Source organism: Megascapheus bottae, chromosome 11 (genome assembly GCF_031878675.1).
Source record: "Megascapheus bottae isolate mThoBot1 chromosome 11, mThoBot2.hap1, whole genome shotgun sequence".
NCBI classification, from domain to species: domain Eukaryota; kingdom Metazoa; phylum Chordata; class Mammalia; order Rodentia; family Geomyidae; genus Megascapheus; species Megascapheus bottae.
The window spans coordinates 9,440,752-9,463,578 of NC_143519.1; the positions used below are offsets into that span (position 1 = coordinate 9,440,752).

The window sequence follows — 22,827 nt, forward strand, 5'->3', positions numbered from 1 at the left end:
TTCACTTTATTTTTTCTTTTTTTTTTCATAAACCTTTTTAACTGAAAGTAAAATGTGTGAAAAATCACTAGCTAGCTTTTCTTACAGTTCTATTTCTCATTTAAACTCATTGTATAGTTAAACTCAAATGGAAACAGAAGACAAGTGGAAATGAGGTTAAGAGAATGAGATTCTACAACTTAGGGTTGGGGATGACCCACGCCAGCATGGAATAACTGAACATAGCCTTTGGCCATAAGAAAGCAAGAGCTCAAATTTTTAGGGACGCCCTGATTCAAATAAACAAGATTCAAAGATATACTCAAAAGTTGGATGTGAGGCTGTATAATAGACATCAGTGATGTCATAGGAATCTTAAAACCAGAGAGTGATGTTGGGTACTTGGGGCTCATGTCTGTAATCCTAGTTACTCAAGAGGCTGAGATCTAAGGATTATAGTTCAAAGCCAGCCTGGGTAGGAAAGTTCATGAAACTCTTATCTCCAATTAACCCCAGAAGACCAGAAGTAGCTCAAAGTGGTAGAGCACTAGACTTGAGCAAAAGAAGCTCAAGGACAGGACCCAGGTCACAAGTTTAAGCCTCATGGGAAAAAAAAAAAAAACACAGATGGTGGAAACTTTTCTAAAATGGGAACAAAACCAAAAGCTGAATCTGTTGGCCACCAAACTTTGATGGTCCTTGGCAGTGTTCTGAAAGAAATGGTTGAACAGGCAGCTTCTGAAGAGCCATGTGGCAGCATTCTGTTCTGTAGAAATAGGTCATGTAACCAGTAGAGGATAGTAAAGCCCTTGTCACAATATTTTTTTATCGTATGTGTATACCATAATACTGTACTGAACAAATCCAAAAAGTCTTGCACCTGTAAATGGGCAGTTGTTCAGTTGCTGAGTAACCAAATTTGAGTAAGAATGATTAGTGGGCTAGTGTCCATCTAGAAATGGGCCTCTGGAGATTTGAGAATGGACCTGTTCTTGGCACTATTATATGCAATATAATATTTTAATCAATGATGTTTATCAGAATATAAGTTGCTAATTAAATGTCTTCCGATTTAAAGCTATGAGGAATACCTAATACATTAGATAATAGAACCTGGATTTTGCCAGATTGGGCCAACTAGAACTGCCTTGAATATAAAATGATGCAATTTCTAACAATGAAATCACATTCTGTTTCAAGAACATAATTGTATAACTATAGGGCAGAGAGGTGTTACATGATAGTAAAGCATGTGAAAATAGACTTAGAGATTTTAAGCAATTACAAATTTAATGTGGGTTGTTTGGGCAATGTAGCTACTAAAAGTAATGGCATTCTAGCTGCACTTGTAGATGACTTGTTTCTCAAACTGAACAGAAACTATCCCAACTGGTCAGACCATACTGTACCTGAATGTCCTCTACAATCATTCTTCTAGATGGCATTGCAAAAAAAAAAAAATGTATGAGTGCTAATGGTGAAGGACTTCAGAATGTATGATAGCTGTAGATGATTGAAAGGTTCATAACTAGGTCAGTTGATGAACAGAAGCTATAGAGGAGTGAGTGTCACCCTCCTATGGGAAGGAGCCATGCAATGTCAGAATAGCTATGTCAAAGGCTTCCTTTGTCACCTGTAGCTACAGACAACAATTTCATTGAATACTTCCTCTGTGCCTAACATCTTTTATTAGCCACTGGAGCCAAAGATGATTTCTGGTTCTGAATGCTGATGACTCTAAATTCTCCATGCATTTGCAGTGATCCTGGAGTCATACAGGAATGCTTTAACAAGTCTGCCGGTACTCTTCATCTAGGCCATTTCTGTAGCATAGTAGCTACTAACCATGTTTGGCTATTGAGCATTTGAAATATAGAGAGCCAGGGTCAGAAGTGGCACAGGTGTAAAAACTGAGCTATTTGGGGAGGGGGGAAGACATGGGAAGATCCCTATTCAAGGCTAGCCAAGGCCCTCCCACCTCCCCCCAACTTAGCAAGATTCCATATCACATAAGCTGTGTGGTAGTGGGTGTGGTCTTAACTGGACATAGGTAGGAGGATCACAGTATGAGTTGGCCCATTTGTGTCTGAATAATTAAATTAAAAGGGCTGGGAACATGGCATACCTGATAGAACATCTGCCTTGCCTAGCAGACTGAAACCCTGAGCTCAGTGGGTTCCCTAGTACCATCAAAATGTTTTAAAGGGACAGGGGAAGATTATAGAAAATACGTGCACATAACTCATTTGGTTTTGAAAACCTTTCACATTATTGTACTGGTATATACAGAAATGATACTTTGGATCTCTTGGATTAAATAAAATATGATGTTGAATTTTTTAATTTGTTTCTATTATTTTTTCATGTGGCTACTAGAAGATCTAAAATAGGTTTTGTAGTATATGTAGTCTAAATGATTCTCTTTTTCTTCTTTTGTTTGTAGACCTGAGAAGATGGCTAAACTCCCAGTGATTTTAGGCAATCTAGACATTACAATTGATAATGTTTCCTCAGAATTCCCTAGTAAGTGCTACTTCTGTATTATAAAGAGACAGAATTTTTTTAAAAATTTAGTTGGCCTTCCCTTCAGTTTGGATTGTTTTGAATGTCTTCAGATTATGTGAATTCATCATACATTCCCATGAAGCAATTTGAAGCCTGTAGTAAAATTCCAATCACATTTGAAGTTGAAGAATTTGTACCCTGCATACCAAAACATACTCAGCCTTATACTGTCTACAACAACCACCTTTATGTTTATCCTAAGTACTTGAAATATGACAGTCAGAAGTCTTTTGCCAAGGTGAGTGCCAAGATTCAGCTCTCGTTCTTTAAATCAAATTCCTTTGGGACTTAGCTTCACGTGTTCTTTTATAAATAGATACATATTCTGACTTTTGCTAGTAATATTTTCTTACTGCTTTTTCTTTTAAATATTTTGTAGGCTAGGAACATTGCTATATGCATTGAATTTAAAGATTCAGATGAGGAAGATTCTCAGCCCCTGAAGGTTTGTTTTTTCATATATACTCACTAGCATTTTATAATTTTTCTGTTTTAAAAATGCGCCTGCACAGTAGTGTACCATTAAAAAAAATGCCACATTCTAATTGACATAAACCCAAAGTATATGATGTTATACTATAAAGCACGTGTTGAGTCTTACGGAATATGGAATACTTAAGTTCTTGTCTGTAACTGACTGTTCTATTATGCTTCTTAGAGGTGAAATTTTTATTTAAGTAGCTGTAGAAAGAAGTTACCATTCAAAAAATCAGTTTATAAGTACAATGCATCTTGATCAATGTCACCCCTTTCTAGATGAAACTCCTTATCCGTGTTCAGTTGAACAAATGCTGTACCATTATGAAGCATTGTATGACTAAGAATTATGATATGACTAATATTGATAATAGAATGATAGACCAGCCACAGATGATCTTTATTAAATGGGTAACAGGAGTAATAGAACTAGAATTGTGAGCATTGTTTATTGAATTGTCTCGATACTAGTCATCTGTGTGCTTTTGACTGTTGAATCTAGAAACAATATTTTGAGTTAGGCACTAGTAAGATACATATTTTTTTAGATAAGAGGACCAATACACAAATAAATACATTGTTCAAGATCACACATTAGTAGAACTGTGATTTAAATCCAATCAATCTAGCTCTAGAAACCAAATTCTCTACTATGTTAAAAACAGCTTTCTAAGAAGGGACAGAATTTATAAAGATTCAAAAAGGAATATGGTAATGCACCCATAAGAAATTTCCAAGAGTCAGGCACATATGGCTCATGCTTGTAATCCTAGCTACTTGGTAGACTACATGAGAAAGTGGAAAGATTGCAGTTCAAGGCCAGCCTGGGCAGAAAAGTTCATGAGACCCCTTCTTAACCCATAGGTGGGTACAATACTGTCATCCTACACTAAGTCGGTGCTGGGATTTGAAGAGATTGTGGTTCTAAGCTAGCAAAAACAACTATCAAAAGTCCATCTCAGTGGAAGAAGATGGGCTTGGTGATATTTATCAGTCATTCCAGCTATGATAAATAAAGAAGATGGATCAGTCCAGGTGCATGCCCACACAGCAAGTCTCCAGTAGGCTCAGCAGAAGAAAGGCTGCCTGGCAAGCTTAAGTTCCTGAGTTCAGACCCCAGTACCATTGAAAAACAAGAAAATTAGTGAGAAACACAACAGTCATAGAGAACAGAATTTTGGCACACAGAAGAGACTGAAACAGTTGTTTGCAAAAAAAAAAAATCTGAATAATTACCATAGGAAAACACTTGGAGGACACAGAGAGGAAGGAATCGGTCATTTCCTGAAGAACACATGAAATTATTTGAATAGAGAGATTGTAAAGCAAAGGTATAGAGATGTGAAAGGAAACAGTAAGACATCAGGGAGGCATGTGGCAAGAGGAGTGGGCAAGCAATCCTGTAGATGTGCACTGACAGCATGGACCCCAGAGTAAAGCCTAGAATCTCCTTGCAGAAGAAATCTAGCTAAGGTAGCAATGTGACAATTATGCTGTTAGAATGCCTCTTTGTTTTTAACATCTGAGTTTGATTTCTTATGCCACTAATTAAACCCAGGTTTTTGCCCCTGCTCATTCTTCTTTTAGTGCATTTATGGTAGACCTGGAGGCCCAGTGTTCACCAGAAGCGCCTTTGCTGCGGTTTTACACCACCACCAAAACCCAGAGTTTTATGATGAAGTAAGTGATATTTTTGAGAAATAATCCCATTTAGTTAGTTTTAAGGGAAACTTCAAGTTATTTGCTTGGTAAAGCAGAATTGAAGAAAAGCTGCCTACCATACTGAAATTACAGCAATATAGTTTAATATTGTACAGCTTATTTTACATATTTTCCAAATTATTCAAGTAACACATTCATTATTAAAAATAGTAATTTAAAAACTACAAATAAAATAGAAATGTTTGTAATTCCACTATTACTATCATAATTTATATTCTGACATATTTCCTTTCAAATTTATATTTGAGTATAGTTATATTCGTTAAATCTGAATCTAAACCTAGTGCTTGCCTAGCATGCATGAGGCCATGGGTTCAATTCCTCAGTACCACATACACAGAAAAAGCCAAAAGTGGTGCTGTAGCTCAAGTGGTAGAGTGCTGCTAACCTTGAGAAAGCTCAAGGATAGTGCCCAGGCCCTGAGTTCAAGTCCTAGAACTGGCCAAAGAAAAAAAGAATTATAATGGACTGTTGGCTCTTAAACAACTTAGGTGCTGATATGCCCTCTATCAGTCAGAAATCCATTAACTTTTGGTTTGTCCAAACTTAATTTGGTCTGATACTGAGTTATAGTCAATTTGCACATGTTTTGTATGCTAGACATACTTTATATGGTAAAAATTGATGAGAGAACCATGAAAGGACACTTTTTACTTCCAGATACAATTTACTGGAAAGATAAACCACTCACACATAAGATGTCATCTAGCATTTTCAGCAAATACATGAAACACTTGAACTCATTTGCAGTAGCAACAGGAAGTAGCTATCAAGTTATTTACAGTATATCCTGCAATAAATTTACGCAGCTGTGATTTTTGTATGGCATCTTTCTGTTTGTCCACATTTCTTTGGACTACAAATGGCATCATATATGATCTGTAAGTTTTGATATGTTTTAACTTTATAATAGATTAGGTATCTTTTACAGTAATGATTGAAAAAAGACTATTATGAATATTTTGTACCTTCAAGTCAGCCTCCCCCCTCCTCTCTCTCTCCCTCTCTCTCTTTGGTAGGGCTTGAATTCAGGGCCTGGGTGCTATCCCTGAACACTTTTGCTCAAGGCTCTACCACTTTGAGCCAAAGCTCCACTTCCAGTTTTTGAGTGGTTAATTAGAAATAAGAATCTTACAGGGACTTTTCTGCTACAAGTGTCTTTAAACTGTGATCCTCAGATCACAATCTCCTGAGTAGCTAGGATTACAGATGTCTGATGACCGATGTTTATTCTTTTTTCTTTCTTTCTTTTATTGTAATGTATAGAGGGATTACAGTTACATTTACCAGATAGTAGGGGCATTACTTCTCACACACTGATACCCCTTCTCATATTTTTGTCCCCATTTCCCACTCACCCCTCCCAATCATTTTGTTTCCCCCCCTTTCCCTTTCCTATTTCAAATAAACAAATAAACATATACACAATATACCAGGTAACAAAGTCAGATACAGTAACTATGAGATTAACCAAAGGGCAACAAATCTTTATTCTGAATTAAAAGCTATGTACATATGTCCATATAGGATAAGGCTAAGTGAAATGAACTCCAGGATATGGAGACAAGAAGTTTATCTTCGTGGTTGTTGTTCTTATTGTACTATATGAGGCTCTTTTTTCTTCTTTTCCCCTTAAGGTTTATCTCATGTTACTGTATCTGACTGTGATACTTGGTATATTGTATATATGTTTATTTGAGTATTTGAAAAAGGGAAGGTAAGGGAAAAACAAGATGAATGGGATGGGATGGGATGGAGAAAGGGAAAGTGGGAGAAAAACATGGGAAGGGGTAACAATGTTGAAGAAATAATGTACCACTACCTAATGAATGTAACTGCAACCCCTCCAAACATCATCCCAACAATAAAATAAAATAAAAACAAACAAATTCCTAGGCTATGTAGTCTACCTTTTTTTAAATGTAAATCTAAAAAAAATCTGTATAGGATTAGGTGTGGCTCAATGGTAGATCATGTGTTTAGCCTGTATGAGGAACTGGACTAAACTCAGAGTTTTGTTATTTTGCTGAAATTCAAGTCCTGAAACTTGAATTCTGGGCATGAGAATTGTCCCTGTTTAACAGTAGCACTTGAGCTCCAGACTAATACTCTACCACTTAAGCCACACCACCACTTCAGCTTTTTGAGTAGTTTATTAGAGATAAAGAGTCTCATTAATTTTCCTGCCCTGGCTGTCTTTGAACCATAATCCTCAGATGTCAGCCTCCTGAGTAGCTAAGATTATAGTAGCTAGGCCACCAGGGCCTAGCAAATTCAGTTTTGTATTTTTTTTTAATTTGTTTATTTATTTATTTATTGTAATTAGTAAAAGGGTTACATGATATTTGCCAGATAGAAGGTGCATTAATTCACATTCAGTTTTGTATTTAAAACAACAACAAATAGTATTCTGCACATGATCCAAACTCATTCAGAGGTCAACTGCAGTTAAGTATACTGTCTTATGAGTCCTATTTTGAAATGTCAAACCCTGGATTTTCATTTGCATAGTTAAGTTTGTGTAGTGCTTATTATTTTCACTTATTTTACATTTTGAATGCCTATCACCCTTTAGCCTGTGAATTCTAGCTAGTAAATTCACATCCATCTCTCCCACAACAGAAGACTACGGTTTGGGAATTTTCAAATCCAATTAGTAAAGACAGTTTGGAGAACAAAATACACATCTATCTATTGAATGAAATATCTGCTTTCTCCAAAATTTTGATGTTTTAGAATGTTGGCAAGATTGTTATTTTATTTTTCTTGCAGATCAAAATAGAATTACCTACCCAGCTACATGAAAAGCACCACTTGTTGTTCACATTCTTCCATGTTAGCTGTGATAATTCAAGTAAGGGAAGCACAAAGAAGAAGGATGTTGTTGAAACACAAGGTAGGAAATTTCATCATCCTTGTGATTTTTTAAAAAATTGTATATTCAATTCCTAAATTGTATTTGCTTCTGTATTTTCATCCTTTGCAAAATATTTGTAGATGAAGTTTGTAAGTAGCATGGAACTAGCATGCTTGAGTCGAGTATGGAAATTTTTAGAATTCTAACCATGAAGAGGCCACAGTACATTTGGAAAATGTCCTGTAGGGGCCATATTCAAAAGGCCTTTTAAATTTCCCACTCTGATCAGTAGTGACAATTCTTAAAACTCAGTTTTGCCATGACTTTCTTTTGTAGGTTTTCATATACTTACCGTGGATTTTTTTGTTCTTTGTTTTCAACAGTTGGATATTCTTGGCTTCCTCTCCTGAAAGATGGAAGGGTGGTGACTAACGAGCAGCATGTCCCTGTTTCAGCCAGTCTTCCATCTGGCTACCTTGGATACCAGGAGATTGGCATGGGCAGGGTATAGGGTTTCACAATTGGTTTATCCCAGTTCCTTTAGAGAAGACTAAAGAGCAACTACAATAACAGTAACACAAAAGAAACACATGATATTTTTGTCATTTCTAATATTTTGTTTTCATTATTCATTTTAAAGTAAACATAGGCCATTAGAAGCCACTGTGGTTATGTTATCACAATGTTAGAATTCATTACAGTGGACTCAGTGCCTCCCCAGCGAAATAGAGATTTGGAGATACTGTATTATATAGAAGTCAATCTCTACAAAGTCATTAGAGTTCTTAGGGTTATGAAAACTATTAGGTATTTTCTTGCAGTTTAATGTAAATATAGGGAACAAATTTCTTACCCACATTCTGAAATCTTTTTGCCTCATGAAGGTCTGATTTTTTTTCTCTATTTCTCTAAGTGCTTTGTTGGCTTTGCACTTTTTTTTAGCCATCTTGAATTTGTAGACTTCTGTTTTGATAACATCCTTAGATAAATCTGTTCTTTCATTATTTCGCAATGCTTAAATACTGACAATTTGGAGTCCATGTTATGGACACAAAGTTAAAAGTACTCAAAATGTAGGACAACTCATATATTTTTCAGTTGTAACTCCTAGTGAGAACATGACCAAAATATAGAGGTCTCAGAAGCTAAAATAATCATAGAAGAGCTGTCCTTGGCCTATGCGAGAAGTATCTTGCTCTCTTTTCTTTATCTGATACATTCTACCCATATTTTTCGAAATCCTAAGCTTGAATTTGGTTAAAATATTAGAAATAAAATTCATCCCTATCATATGGGAAGGAAACATTCTGTTTAGTTGTAACTCATACAGCTACAGCTAACCAGAACAAATAACTTAGAACACCTAATAAAAAGAAGAGCCTTGTACTTAAGGGAAGAAATAGGCTGAAATTACTGTTCACTACATTCCTTGCTATGGACAGGTGCAGCTATTAAGTCATTGAAACCCTTTGAGCTTTTAGCCCCTCCCTCATCACCACCCTCATCTTAAAATGGTCATCTTAAAGTCTGAGGTATAGCTAATCTTTGGCACTTTTTATCCTTTATATATTTTTCAGCACTATGGTCCAGAAATTAAATGGGTAGATGGAGGCAAGCCACTGTTGAAAGTCTCAACTCATCTGGTTTCTACAGTGTATACCCAGGTATGTGTTAGTCCATTGAAATTTTAGTAGTAGTTAATGGTTGAGTTTATATTTTTTTTAGAAAAAAATATCCTAATATATTATATGGATTTGCTTTTACTCTATAAAACTTTATCGGAAGAAAATATATAGGTTTTCCAGTACGTACTGGTATCACTGACTAGTAAAAGGATAATTTTTCAACAATTATCCTATGTTGTCAGAGGATCTTTTTTATCTTTGATTATTTTTTATTTGTGTATAGAAAGAAAAGGATTTAGTTTTGGAAGATTCTTTGATGTCATTTTTATATGATCAATTCTATCATCTTAAAAACCACCTGTTCTTGCCCAAGAAGCAAATACTCCTATTTCTATAGTATATATAATAATAGACATTCTTTTTGCCTCCTTCACTCTAGGATCAACATTTGCATAATTTTTTCCAGTACTGTCAGAAAACTGAATCTGGAGCACAAGCCTTAGGAAATGAACTTGTAAAATATCTTAAGGTATCAGACAGCTTTCTTAAACCCTTTGTTTTAATGAGTATGGAGTATGCTGAGTTTTCTGTTTAGTGGTAAGTGTTCCTGCCTCTTGGAAACTTCTGTAAGGATGTCCTTACCTAAATGTCATCACATGTCTAGTTTTATGTAGTTTTAAATAGTCATGAGAAATAGATTTGTGCTGCAATAACAATAATCCTGGAACTGGGTAATTTATAAAGAAGAAATACACTCCTCTTAGTTCTCAGATTAAGAAGTTCATCTGTAGAGAGTCGTCTTACTGTATTATTAATAGTGAAATACAAGAGAAAGGGAAGAGAAGAAGAGAGGGACTTCACAGTGACACTTTTAATCCACCCATAATGCAGAGCCCTGTGGCTTGATCACCACCTCTTATTAGACCCCACCTTCCAATTCTAACTTAATTGTAGTCAAGTTTCAGTACATGCTCTTTGAGGGACACATCAGATCATAGCATTCATTGTAAGAGCTAATGTATTCTTGATGACTTCAAGCGAGATGAATAAATCAAAGAAAATAAGCATAGCCTGTTGCAGCTTGTTCAGGAGTTGGCATGTTTCTAGAGTCACCATTCAGTAAGAACAGAATAGGGTTTATGTATAAGCTTTACCTAGTGTGGTTATGGGAGAATATTTTGAAATAGGAAGGTAGCTAAAGGGGATCCTTGGGCATGAAATAAAATAAGAAATATGAGAAAGATGGGCCGGGAGTTTGTCCTAATGGTAGAATGCTTGCCTAGCATGCATGAAGACCTAGATTCAATTCCTTGGTACCACATACATAGAAAAAGCTGGAAGTGGTTCTGTGGCTCAAGTGGTAGAGCCCTATCCTTGAGAAAGCCCAAGGACAGTGCTCAGGCACCGAGTTCAAGCCCTAGGACTGGCAAAAAAGAAAAGGAAATAAGTAGATTTTTTTAAGGAAAGAAAACATATCAAAAAAAGGTATTAATTATGAGATGATTTAAGATCCTACATCCATCTCAGTGATAATACTGTGACATCTCTGACCATTCTTGCTTAGTTATACCTCCAATCTTTTACTGCTTCTCTGCCTCAAGTTTAAGGAGTTTTGTGACTACATTGACTCATCTGGATAATCCCTTATTTTAAGGGCAACAAATTAATACCTGTGTGCCATGTCACAGTTTCTGAGGATTAAGACTTGAAAAATTGTGAACATCTTTCTACCTATTTTCAGCCTTCCATTTGCTTTCAAGAAAGTTCTTTGATCCTAAAGATGGAGTTCTACGCTTCTGTCAGAAAGCACAGCATTGCCCCATTTGTAAGGAAATGGAAAGACTTAGAAAAAAATCATATTAAGTGAAGTAAGCCAGACTCAAAGGATCATAGGCTCAAAGGTTTCCCTCATTTGTCATAATCAGTAGAAACCTTGGGCTCTCCTAGCAGAGATTTACAGTAGAGCAAAACCTAGATACATAAGGCCATATAGTATGATGCTAAATGAAAGGGCCTCCAGGATATAGAATCAAAAGCCATATAATGAATGATTGTTGCCCTTAATGTACTATGTTATCTCTTTTGCTGTCCCTTAGTTATCTCATATTGTTACAGTATTTCACCTTGTTATCTGATATATTGTAAATATGCTTATTTGGTTATTGGAAATAGGATAGGGAAGGGAGAAAACAAGATGAAGGGCAGGGGTGGGAGAGAGAAATGGGGACCAAGACATAAGAAAGGGTATCAATGTTTAATACACCTACTATCTGGTGAATATAATGTAACCCTTCTATTAATTACAATAAAAATATATGAAACAAAAAAAAAGAAAGTTCTTTGATCCTAATTTGGAACTTAGTGAAAATTACTGAATTTGTTTACATTTAAAGAGAAAGTAGCTGAATATGGTGGCTTGTGCCTATGGTTCCAACTACTTAGGAGCTTGAGTGGGAAGGATCACTTGTACCCAGGAGTTCAGTGGTGACACATCCTTCACCATTTCTTGTGTGCAGAGTCTACATGCAATGGAAGGCCATGTGATGATCGCCTTCCTGCCTACCATCTTAAACCAGCTGTTCCGAGTCCTCACCAGAGCCACCCAGGAGGAAGTTGCAGTTAATGTGACTCGGTAAGAAAGGTGGATGGATAGATATTCTTCTTCCTTTCCAATCTGTCTACATCTGGAGCACAGTCATGCATATCTGGGAGGCTAGTACATGCTTTACATTATATTGGAGAAATGTCCTTTTATACCATATATAAATAGCCCATCTAATTGCTTGTCTCTGTTTCCTAAGTGCCAATAGCATCATCATTGTTCTACTGCTGCTGTGATAATAATGAAATGTTTCCATTTTCACTTTACTATTCATTGCTTTATTCATTCCTGTGGTGTGTAGGGTCATTATTCATGTGGTTGCCCAGTGCCATGAGGAAGGATTGGAGAGCCACTTGAGGTCATATGTTAAGGTACGTAAAAAAAAACAAACAAAAATGTTCCAGTCATTTACATCTGTGGCTCTCCAATTTTCCTTCTAAGGACTTATTTTTTACAAGCCAGGTTATTTTAGATGTATTTGAAACTTAAGACCCCATGCCTTCTCTTCTGTGCTTATCATCAGTGCTTTTATCTGAACAAGGGGAAATATGAGAAACAACCACTCCTTTAGTCTCTTAATTTCATCCTTTGATCTACTAATTTGATTCAAATGACAAAGTTAAAATATTTTTATTTACTCTTGGCTGTACTTCTAATAGAGTTAGTAACCTTAATTTTCTTTTCTCCATCTAAAATTATCACCAAAATAGTCCCAACATAAGAAGATGAGCTCTGAACACTATGAAATGATAGAATATATGTGGACAATAAAAGATGCTATTAAGGACAAATTTCAACAGGTTTTTATATACAATAATCAATAATCATAGTGAAGTTACTGTTCTAAAAAGGTACCCTTGTGAACTACAGCTATGTGATCATTTTAGAAATAAAATTTGGTTTCTTTAGGACATCAGTTACCAGTGCTAAGTGACACATTCCTTGAAGTCCCTTTGTAGATGGAACTATAGGCTAGGTGGCCACTAACCTGATTCACATGACTCACTATTTTAAAAGGTCCCCTGAAGACATCTGGGGCTCCCACTTTGTGCCACATAGAATCACCTCCCACCTTTGTTTTCATCCCTTCCTCTCCCACCCGTGAAATCATACCTCAGTCCTTGATCTCAACTCTTTAGCACCTCTCAAGCTTTCAGCCCAATTTAGAGAACGAGCATAGTAAAGTCTCTTTCTCATTTTTTTTCGAAGTATGCTTATAAGGCTGAGCCATATATTGCCTCTGAGTATAAGACAGTGCATGAAGAATTGACCAAATCCATGACCACAATTCTCAAGCCTTCTGCTGACTTCCTTACCAGCAACAAACTACTGAAGGTATGTCAGGCTAGTTGACCTAGCTCTTCAGTGTTAAATCTCTTTAACTGAGGCCAAGAGGTAGGGGTGGTAGGGATGTAGCTCTCTGGCAGAGTGCTTGATTAGCATTTTGGAGTTTTCTGGGTTTGATCAATAGCACTTCCCCCAAACAAAACAAAAATCCTGATGATATGGGGTGCGGTGGAGGGGGGGGTTGGTTGTAGAAGAAATGGCCAGTAGATAATGTTAGTGTTAGAAGTTCTGGTGTGATGTTTCAAGGTAGGATGACTATAGAAAAATTTTGTATAATACATTTCTTTCTGGAAGGGAGAATTTTGTAACTTTTTCTTACCAGAAATGATTTTAAAAAATTTGAGATAGATATGTATAACCTGATTTAAACATTATACAATATATATATTGTATGTGTCAAAATATTGAATATTGCCCCAATAATATGTAGAATTTTCATGTTTTTATGTGTTAGTTAATAAATAAATGAAGGATGTAGTATGTTGGCTTGTAATCTCCATTACTCAAGATGCTGAAGCAGGAAGATCACTTGAGTTCCCTAGGTCAAGACCAGCCATAGAGAAACCCTGCCTGAAAACTGATTAATGAAAATGAAAGTTGACAGCAGGATCAGTTCACCCTTTGTGTGCCTTGAAGAGGTCATTGCTGCTCTTCCAAAAAGTGACAGCCAGATCAGTTCACTCTTTGTATGCCTGGAAAAGATAATTGCTGCCCCCCAAAAAAGTAGTTCTTGAGTTTCAACTTTGCCTATGAAACTTTCAGATAAGAATTACAAAGAATCACCACATTCAAAATGACATTGGCTCTTGAGTATAAATTATTATGTTCAAATTAGTAGGTTATAAGGGTAAATTTCATCAAGTAAGGGATTAGCAAAGAAGAAGGACTGCAGTGCCTCTTGCTAATAGGTGTCTAGTTTCCCAGGAAGTAGCATTTCTGGTTTGAATAGAAAACATGGCCACCCACCTCTTGGATCTGATGGTAAGTTTGCAAAAGAAGGTTCATTCAGCTATGCAGTATGTCATACCTACTTTTAGTTAACATTGTCAACCAAAGAAAGTTCTTCTCTTATCTACTAATTTTCTGTTTTTTTATTGGGGTCTTTTTTTTATTCTTTTAGTATTCTTGGTTTTTCTTCGATGTGCTAATAAAATCCATGGCTCAGCATTTGATAGAAAACTGCAAAGTCAAGGTATGTTGCTTCACATGGAGACTAGTATTTGTAGGAGAAAATATCTCCTATTGTGTGCATAGCTAGCCCTTGTTTATACTTTCCAGATGAGGTATTTGTTCCCTGCCGCTTTAGAAGTAATAAAATATTTTACCTTTGTAACTACAAAGGAAGGAAGTACTAGTTTTACCCATTTCATAAATGAAGAAATACTTTTTTTTGTCAGTTGTGGGACTTGAACTCTGAGCCTGGGTGAAATGAGGAAACACCTTATACCTTGAGGACAGATTGATCTGCCTAAGGTCATGCTGCTAGTGAGTAGAGCTGGTTCCAGGTTTTAGAACCAGCCTAATTTGAAGCTTTTGTTCTCAATGTCATTAACGCCAAAGAAAACTATCTTTTGTTTTACCTGTAAAATCTTCATATTTGTTGAAATGGGAGTAGTAGTTTAAGTATTAAAATGCCATGTCCTAGTGTTACAGAGCCTTGACCATTATAGATATTTCTCTAGGGCTCTGATTGGATTGTCCTCTAGAACAATAAGTAAAATGATAATCTCTCCAGAGCACACATACAATCTCAAATTTCCTCTGTCTCTCAGTGTCTTCTTTTGGTAGTACCTTGATGTGTGTGCTTTTGTAGCCCTGTTTCCTTTTCACACTGTCTCATACTATCCCTTTGTCCCTATGGGCTCATTCCTGAGATTAATGGTCTTCTGATTGGTGTGGGTCTGACTCTCTGGCTATTTTTGACTCAAGGTAGATGGATTTTTATAAGTTCCTATATAGTCAGCACAGCTGGCAATGTGTCTGTCTCAGTTTGATGGTTGGAAGAGCTCCTTCTTAGACTTTGAGGATATCCTGGAGTTGTCACTGTAATAATGAACTGTGGCTTGTATCATAGCTTGGAGTAGGTGGCTGGTTGGGAATTGGGCAGGGGATGGCAGTGTAGGACAAAAGGTTGTGAGGCTCATACTGTTACTTTTTCGCTTGGAATACTTGTGCTTCAGTTATCAAGGGTAAAAGGAAAGGTAAGAAGGTCAGAGGATCAAGACCTAAGCCTTCTGTATAGGGGTCTGTCTGTTCAGAAACCTTGGAAAGGCTTCTAGATTTGGGGGGACAAAAGGTTGAAGGTTGAGAGCTGAAGCTTACTCTTTTCTAGTAAAACAGGCCTGGGTGTATGACCAATTGGTATGTATCCCTGTCTCTCCCCTTTTTTTCCCCTTTTTAAATTCCATTAAATATTCTGGGTTTTAGTGCATGGGAAGATGCCAAAATAGAAGTGGGACCTGCCTTCTATACAAAAATGTGCCATTTAAATCATTCCAGAACAGTCTGCCAAGAAAGAAATCTAACAGATTGTCTACTTAGCAATATGTAGCTAAGTGTGCATGCTTTTATGAATATATTACTTTTCTGTTAAAAATATTGTTATATATAAAATAGGATTTATAGCCTGTATTAGTTCTCTAGGGTTGCCAAAGACTAGGTGATTTAGACAACATAAATTTATTTTCTCAGTTCAGATGCTAAAAAGTCCTAGTTGAAGTTGTATGCAGGGTTTGTCTCTGAGACCTCTCAGCTTGTGGGTGGCTGCCTTCTGTGAATGAAGACTTGTATCCTAATTTCTCCATATGAGGACAGCAGTCATACTGAATGTGTCTACTTCAATCTCACTTCACCTCAATTGCTTTTAAAAACGCTATCTAAAACTATAGTCACCTGCTGGGATATTTTTGGGGTTAGAATGTCATTATATGAATTGGCAGGCAGGACACAATTCAGCCCATAACAAAATGTTTTGCCCCACAATAAGGATCACTATAGAGTTCATGATGACTTAACTGTACTTAAAAATGTAACTTTATTCAGCAATATTCACTGAGTACCTAATATGTGTAAGGCTCAGCTACTAAGAGTCTCATGCTCTACCGACTGAGCTAGCCAGGTGGCGGTGAAGGCTCAGTTATTAAAAGGGTACTGGTGGCTCATGCCTAATCCTAGCTACTCAGGAAGCTGAGATCTGAGGATTGCAGTTCAAATCCAGCCCAGGCAAGAAAGTCCACGAGACTCTACCCAGAAGTTGTGCTGTGGCTCAAGTGGTAGAGTGCTACTATTCTTGAACAAAAGGAGCTCAGGGACAGTGACCAGGCTCAGCAAGCCCCAGGCCCAGCAATCACCATGACCAAAAAAAGGGGGAGAGAGGTATATAATGACTGTGTTCATGTATGTCATTCTAGGGAAGGAAAAGCTACTGGGACAGAAGACAGTCGTTGGGAGTGGGGTAATAGAAATGGATTATCTTTTACTGTCTTTATTTAAAGAGGATATTTATATCTATTTGCTAAACTTTACACTTTAAAATTCTGAATTTTGAGCTGATGGTCATGCCTGTAATTCTAGTTACTGAGGAAGCTGAGATCTGAGTTTGAAGCCAACCTGGGCAGACGAATCTGAGAGACCTTATCTCCAATTAACTAATATAAAGTCAAACGTGAAGGTTCAAGTGGTAGAATACTAGCCTTAAGTGAAATGACTAAGCAAGAATATAAAACCCTAAATTCAAGCTCCAATACTAGCACACGCAAAAAGTATGAATTTTGTTATATGTAAATTCTGCTTAAATAAACCTAACCTAAACTACAGAAGAGTGCAAGTCAGATTTGAGTGGAGGAAAGAAGCTTGCCTAGATATTCAATAAGGGCTCTGTAGGAGATGCAGGAGATGGAGATGGTAAATGATGAGTTTTCCGTGACAATCTATATCTCTAAAGCTATAGGTTCCAGCACTGGAACAGATAACTGCTGGGAGGCAACCAGCAGTTGTGCCAGGGGCAGTGGTGCAATCTAACAGACTTCTGGTTGGCAAGTAGAAACTTGGGTGTGGGTAAGAATAGCCAGAACTAGAGAGCAGATTTGTGAACACCAGACTATTGAAGCTATTTCTTCTAGAGAACAGGATTGTGTTAGTCTGGGCTGCCAAATGAGATTAGCCATGACTATGAGTGGGAAATGAGAAGTAGCCCAGGAAATGATGGGAGCGCTGACAAAGGGCAGTCCAGGTCTATTCCCAGGGTTAAGGAGAAGGATAGATCTTAGATTACAGTGCAGTTCTAAAGGAAGTAAGTAAAGGCATTGGAAGGTTTCCAAGTCAGAGTGAATCATCAGAGTTCCACCACCAGCTTTACTTAGCATCGCTGCCACCCTGGACTATTGCTGGAGCTGCCTACACAAAAGAGTGGCCAGCTTCAACACTGGATTTCAGAACATGGTGGAGAGGTTTGAAGGGCTATGCAGATCTGAGGTGCCTTTCTCAGGGGCCCCAATGAGAGTGAAATAAACACAAAGAGTCTAGAGAGAAGCCTGGTTTTTGTGAGTGAAAATTATGAGATTTAAGGAAGAAAGGAAGTAGATGAAAAGGAAAGGTAGTAAGGAAGAATTTGGAGGAAGTAACCAGAATACTAGCAAATGTCATTGGCAAAACTTTTTCTGACATTTTCTCTTTTGTAATTTATTGTACTGTAATGGTGATATATAGAGGGTTTACAATTATATAAGTCCTATAGAGACAAAGTCAGATAAAGAGTCATTTCTTTTTGAACAATGTCTCTCCTTACCTTGCTCTCTCCCAGTTTTTCCCTCGTGTCCTTACCCACACATGTATAGTTCATTTTCTTTTTTTTATTTAAAGAATTTATTAACATTGATTTTTACATCATATTTTAAATGACGTGTTTAGCAAACAAGTATTTAAGAAGGGAGTTTCTATATACAATCACTGACACTTAGATTTTAGAACATAATCACAATTAGGCTGAGGGTTTGTATGTCATGGATACATATTAATCTATGTAATAAAATATTATGTCTATAGAGTCATATGTTTTTATGTCTATGTAGTTGTGTGTATATTTCCAATACCATGTCCCTAGCCTTGGGTACACAAATATTGAGTCCTCGCTCTTGTACTGTTTGAATCTAATAGCTACATATTAAGGATACCATGCACCATGCGCCTTTTGTTCCTTTGGTCTTGCCTTGTGTATAGTTCATTTTCAACAGTGGCACTGATGTATTTGTTCACCTCTTGCCCCACCATTTCTGTATTTCCCCCCATATCCCTCCCCCACAGAGATAGGTAAAAGAACAAACAAGACAAAAGGAAATGAAAACAAAAATAGCAACAAAGAAAAAACAGAAAACAAAAACCTGTTATCTCCACTTCTTGGAGTTCATTTTGATAAATATTATTTTATACAATTTTATACAATCAGATGCACATAGGTGTTATGCCTATGTGATCCTCCCCTAAGAATATCCTCCTTTGGTATCACTGTGTGTGAATACCTAGACACCCAGTGTATTTTTTTTTCTTTTACAATCCAGTATGTTAACTTGTAGATTTATAGGCACATTCTATTATCACGTATAAGGGAAACAATGCAACCTATGGCTTATTTCATGTACCATTCATAAAGAATGGAAAGACTTAGCGACCCTATTGCTTTTGTTGTATTTCTGCTAAGCCGGGGGTGGGGGTTGGGTGGTGTTTGTTCATTATTGTGCCTCAGAGAGCAGTTTCTAAATCCTATTAGAGAGTTAAAGAAGGCAGTAAGGAACATGGAGGTGAAATTTGAAGACTGCTCCTCTACCATGAAGCCATGATTTGGGCAGCAGCATATGGACATCTAAATAAATGTAGAGTCTGGGTCAGCTTATCACTGTGTTGGCAGACCCCTGATTTAACAGCAGCACTAAGAGGAACGTCCACAAAAAGGCTTGATTTGGGTTTTCGGGGAGATCCCATTTAGTAAAGGAGAGAGAGGGTAAGAGTTACTCAGCAGCAAGATATCATGTAGTCAGTGTGCAGCTCACTTGGGGTTTGGAACAGGAGACAGAGCAAGCAGACTAAAAATGACGGATTCTGTGAGGATGAGGGTTCAGGAAACCAGTCCTGACCAGTGAACTCTGTCTGATGAGCAAATGGTGGTGTCTTGGCCAGCATGGGTATTGCAGCAACCCTGGCAAGAGACCCAACAGTACCCATGACTAGGAGTTAGAGGTTGTTCACTTAGAAGTTACTAAGAATTTCAGGGTCCTGTTCTTGGAGCTACTATGTATATTCCCCACTGTTTTCCTTTCATTTGAGTTGGTAATAATCTCCATAAAAATAGCTAATTATCATGCCTCATAAAAAGGCTTCATTATAAGCTATTTATCATTTTCCATGTTTTAAAAAATAAAAATGTATTATTGAGTTTTTTTTAGTTAATACAAAAGTAGAGGATCTAGGGAAATGAATCTATATTATCAATAGTTCAATTTCAGTTACCAACATTACACCCTTCTGGCTTAAATATCTACTCTCATGCTTTTTTCCTATATAATTTTAAAAGCAATTCCCTAACAATGTATCTTTTTTCTTTAAAAAAAAAGTATTATCTCTAACAGGCAAGTCTTTAAAAAAAAAACTAGTTGTATTAAGCAAAATTAGCAATATTTAGTTGCCATCATCTAACACCCTGTCTATATTCAGAATTCTCCAAAATGTAATTTTGCAGTTGACTTTGCTGAATCAGGCTCTAAAAAAAAGTTTAGATATTACATTTAGTTGATGTGTCTCTCAGCTTTTCTTTTTTAGGGATGGGGGTATTTTTTTAACTGTTCTCCCCCTCCTGTTAATGCAATTTATTTGTTAAAGAAAGTGAGTCATTTGTCTGGCATAATTTCCCACATTCTAGACTTGGCTAACTGTAGCCTTGCAGTTTTACATGATAGGGTTTTCTATTTCCTACTTTCCTTGTAAACATGTAGTTATAGCTAGAGGCTAGGTTTGATTTAGGTTTGATTTTCTTTCTGGTAAGAATACTTCAGAGGCTGGGCACCAGTGACTCGTGCCTGTAATCCTAGTTACTCAAGGAGGCTGAGATCTAAGGATCATGGTTCAAAGCCAGCCCTGGCATCAAAGTCTATGAGACACTTATCTCCAATTAACCACCAGAAAACTGCAAATGGCAGTGCAGCTCAGATGGTAGAATGCTAGCCTTGAGCTGAAAAGCTGACGGACAGCGCCCAGGCCCAGAATTCAAGCCCCATGACCAACCAAAAAAAAAAAAGAATACTTCATAGATGGTACTACACAGGAGCCTATCTGTGTGGTTATCCTATTTTTAATGATGATAACATTAATAGAATTAATCTGATGTTTGTTTAATACATCATGATGGAGCTATTTTAGGCAGTTTTCTTGGTTTTGGCAGCACCAAATTGGCCTCATTCCAAAGACCACTAACTTCTCTTGAAATACAACCATTTCAGGAGTAGCCAGCTTAGTTAACCAGCACTGATACTCATGGTTAGTTGACCTTGGTTAATTGACTGAAAGCTATTCATTTATTACTGCTCTAACACAGTGCATAGAATTATTATTTGCATAAATGGAACAAAATCCTCTGAGATTTCAAAACTATAATGTTTTTGAAAGTAGGTAAGCTTCATATGACTATACCTTGATCCTGCTTCACTGGGTTTTTTGGGGGAAGAGGAGGCTTTGAATTCTAGTCCTGGGCGCTGTCCCTGAGCTCTTCAGCTCAAGGCTACCACCCTACCCCTGGAGACACAACCTCACTTCCCCTTTTCTATTGAGTGATTGGAGATAAGAATCTCACTGTCTTTAGTACCCAGGCTGGCTTTGAACCACGATCCTCAGATCTTAGCCTTCTGAATAGTTAGGATTACATACGTGAACCATTGTGCCCGACTTTTAACTGGATTTTTTTCCATATATATTTTTATTGTAATTAATGGAAGGGTTGCATTATATTCATTAGATAGAAGGTGCATTATTTCACATACATTGATGCCCTTTCTCATGTCATGGTCCCCATTTCCCTCCCCACCCCCTCACCGCCTCCCCCCTCCCTGCCTCTCATGTTGTTTTACCCCCTTCACTATCCAATTTCAAAGGCTACCACCCTACCCCTGAAGACACAGCCTCACTTCCCCTATTCTATTGAATGATTGGAGATAAGAATCTCACTGTCTTTAGTGCCCAGGCTGGTTTTGAGCCATGATCTTCAGATCTTAGTCTTCTGAGTAGTTAGGATTACAGGCGTGAGCCACTATGCCCGACTTTTCACTGGATTTTTTTATTCTATGTGAGCTTACAGTTTCTTACTATACATTTGAGGATTAAAATTATTATGGAACTAGCCCTTCAAATTTTTATATGTTCTAGTATTTAATTCATAAACTAATAACACATTATGTCAACTCCTATTTTATATAGGTAACTATCTATTTGGCAGTTATGACACAGGCAGTTGGGAGAGAAGGGGCAACTTGTTCCCCATGTCATTTAGAGAACCTCCTTTTGTCCAGTATCCCTATCTAGGGTACAGTAGCTAGCTTGTGGTGGAGAAGTTAGCTCACTACAAACATATTCCAGGCATGGGAAAGAAAAGAACGTAGAATAGCAAGCTCCCTTTAGGGGTGTTTCCTGGAGAAGACAGACTCATGTTACTTCTCTTGCAGCCCATTGGACCGAATATACTCTTGTGGCTCAAATTTACAAATTAGATAAGGAAATATAGTCTCTAGCTGGGAAGTCATGTATTTTTGTCTGTATAATACAAGAAAAGAAAAGAAAGGCTATTAATGCTCAATTAGTACTTCTTACTGAACCCAGCCCTGTTTATTCACCTGCAAAACAGAGATGATAATACTTCCCTCTTGTGGCTGTTAGAATGAAAGCAAGAATGAATAAATGTTATAGAGCATTTAGTTTAGCATCCTTCCCATTTCAGGCTCTCAGTAAACTGTTCTGTTTATGAAAAAAACTGTGGTTCTGTGTACCAAAAAGAGCACAGGTTTGGGACTCATGATAGACATGGGTCTCTGCCATTGTGGCTGAATGACTACTGAAGCACATGTAAAGTAACCTCTCAAACCCTCTGTAAAATAAACACTAAACACAGAGACACATTGTACAAGACTTGAATGCAAAGGTACACAAAAATATGTAGTAGAATTCAGGCACTGGTGGCTCACACCTACAATCCTAGCCACTTTAAGAGGCTGAGATCTAAGGATTGTTCAAAATCAGCCTGGGCAGTAAAGTCCATGAGACTCTTAGCTCCAACAAATGACCAAAAAGTTGGAAGTAGAGTTTTGGCTCAGGAGGTAAAGCTCCAGCCCTGAGGAAAAAAGCTTGGTACCAGTGTACAGGCCCTGAGTTCAGGTGGCACAAGGAAAACAATATAGTGTAAGTACTCGATATATAGACAATATTCAGTGGTACTGGTAGCTAATTGCTCAGTAGTCAAACATTTTTCAGGCATGCATTTGTGCTGGGAAAAATTATTATGAAGACTGCTGCCAAATTAGATAAACTGTTTATGTCTAACCATTGATTTGTGTATTTTTAGTTCGAATACCTAGAGTTTAAACCAAAGATAGTGCTTTCTAAGAAGACCTTTAAGAGGT

General features: G+C 37.2%; 1 protein-coding gene across 8 annotated transcripts in view; it reads left to right on the plus strand.

The window, feature by feature from the left end:
* The window catches only part of Dock9 (dedicator of cytokinesis 9), a 265,843-nt gene that overhangs the window by 162,083 nt on the left and 80,933 nt on the right, over positions 1 to 22,827 (plus strand). For all 8 annotated transcript variants that reach the window (XM_090341935.1, XM_090341939.1, XM_090341934.1 and 5 more), the window contains exons 16-27: positions 2,423 to 2,502; positions 2,595 to 2,782; positions 2,924 to 2,989; positions 4,609 to 4,701; positions 7,516 to 7,639; positions 7,984 to 8,105; positions 9,178 to 9,264; positions 9,665 to 9,754; positions 11,742 to 11,857; positions 12,129 to 12,198; positions 13,037 to 13,162; positions 14,295 to 14,366. In XM_090341935.1, the coding sequence (XP_090198061.1) occupies positions 2,423 to 2,502; positions 2,595 to 2,782; positions 2,924 to 2,989; positions 4,609 to 4,701; positions 7,516 to 7,639; positions 7,984 to 8,105; positions 9,178 to 9,264; positions 9,665 to 9,754; positions 11,742 to 11,857; positions 12,129 to 12,198; positions 13,037 to 13,162; positions 14,295 to 14,366 (1,234 nt within the window). The remainder of the gene's footprint in view (positions 1 to 2,422; positions 2,503 to 2,594; positions 2,783 to 2,923; positions 2,990 to 4,608; positions 4,702 to 7,515; positions 7,640 to 7,983; positions 8,106 to 9,177; positions 9,265 to 9,664; positions 9,755 to 11,741; positions 11,858 to 12,128; positions 12,199 to 13,036; positions 13,163 to 14,294; positions 14,367 to 22,827) is intronic.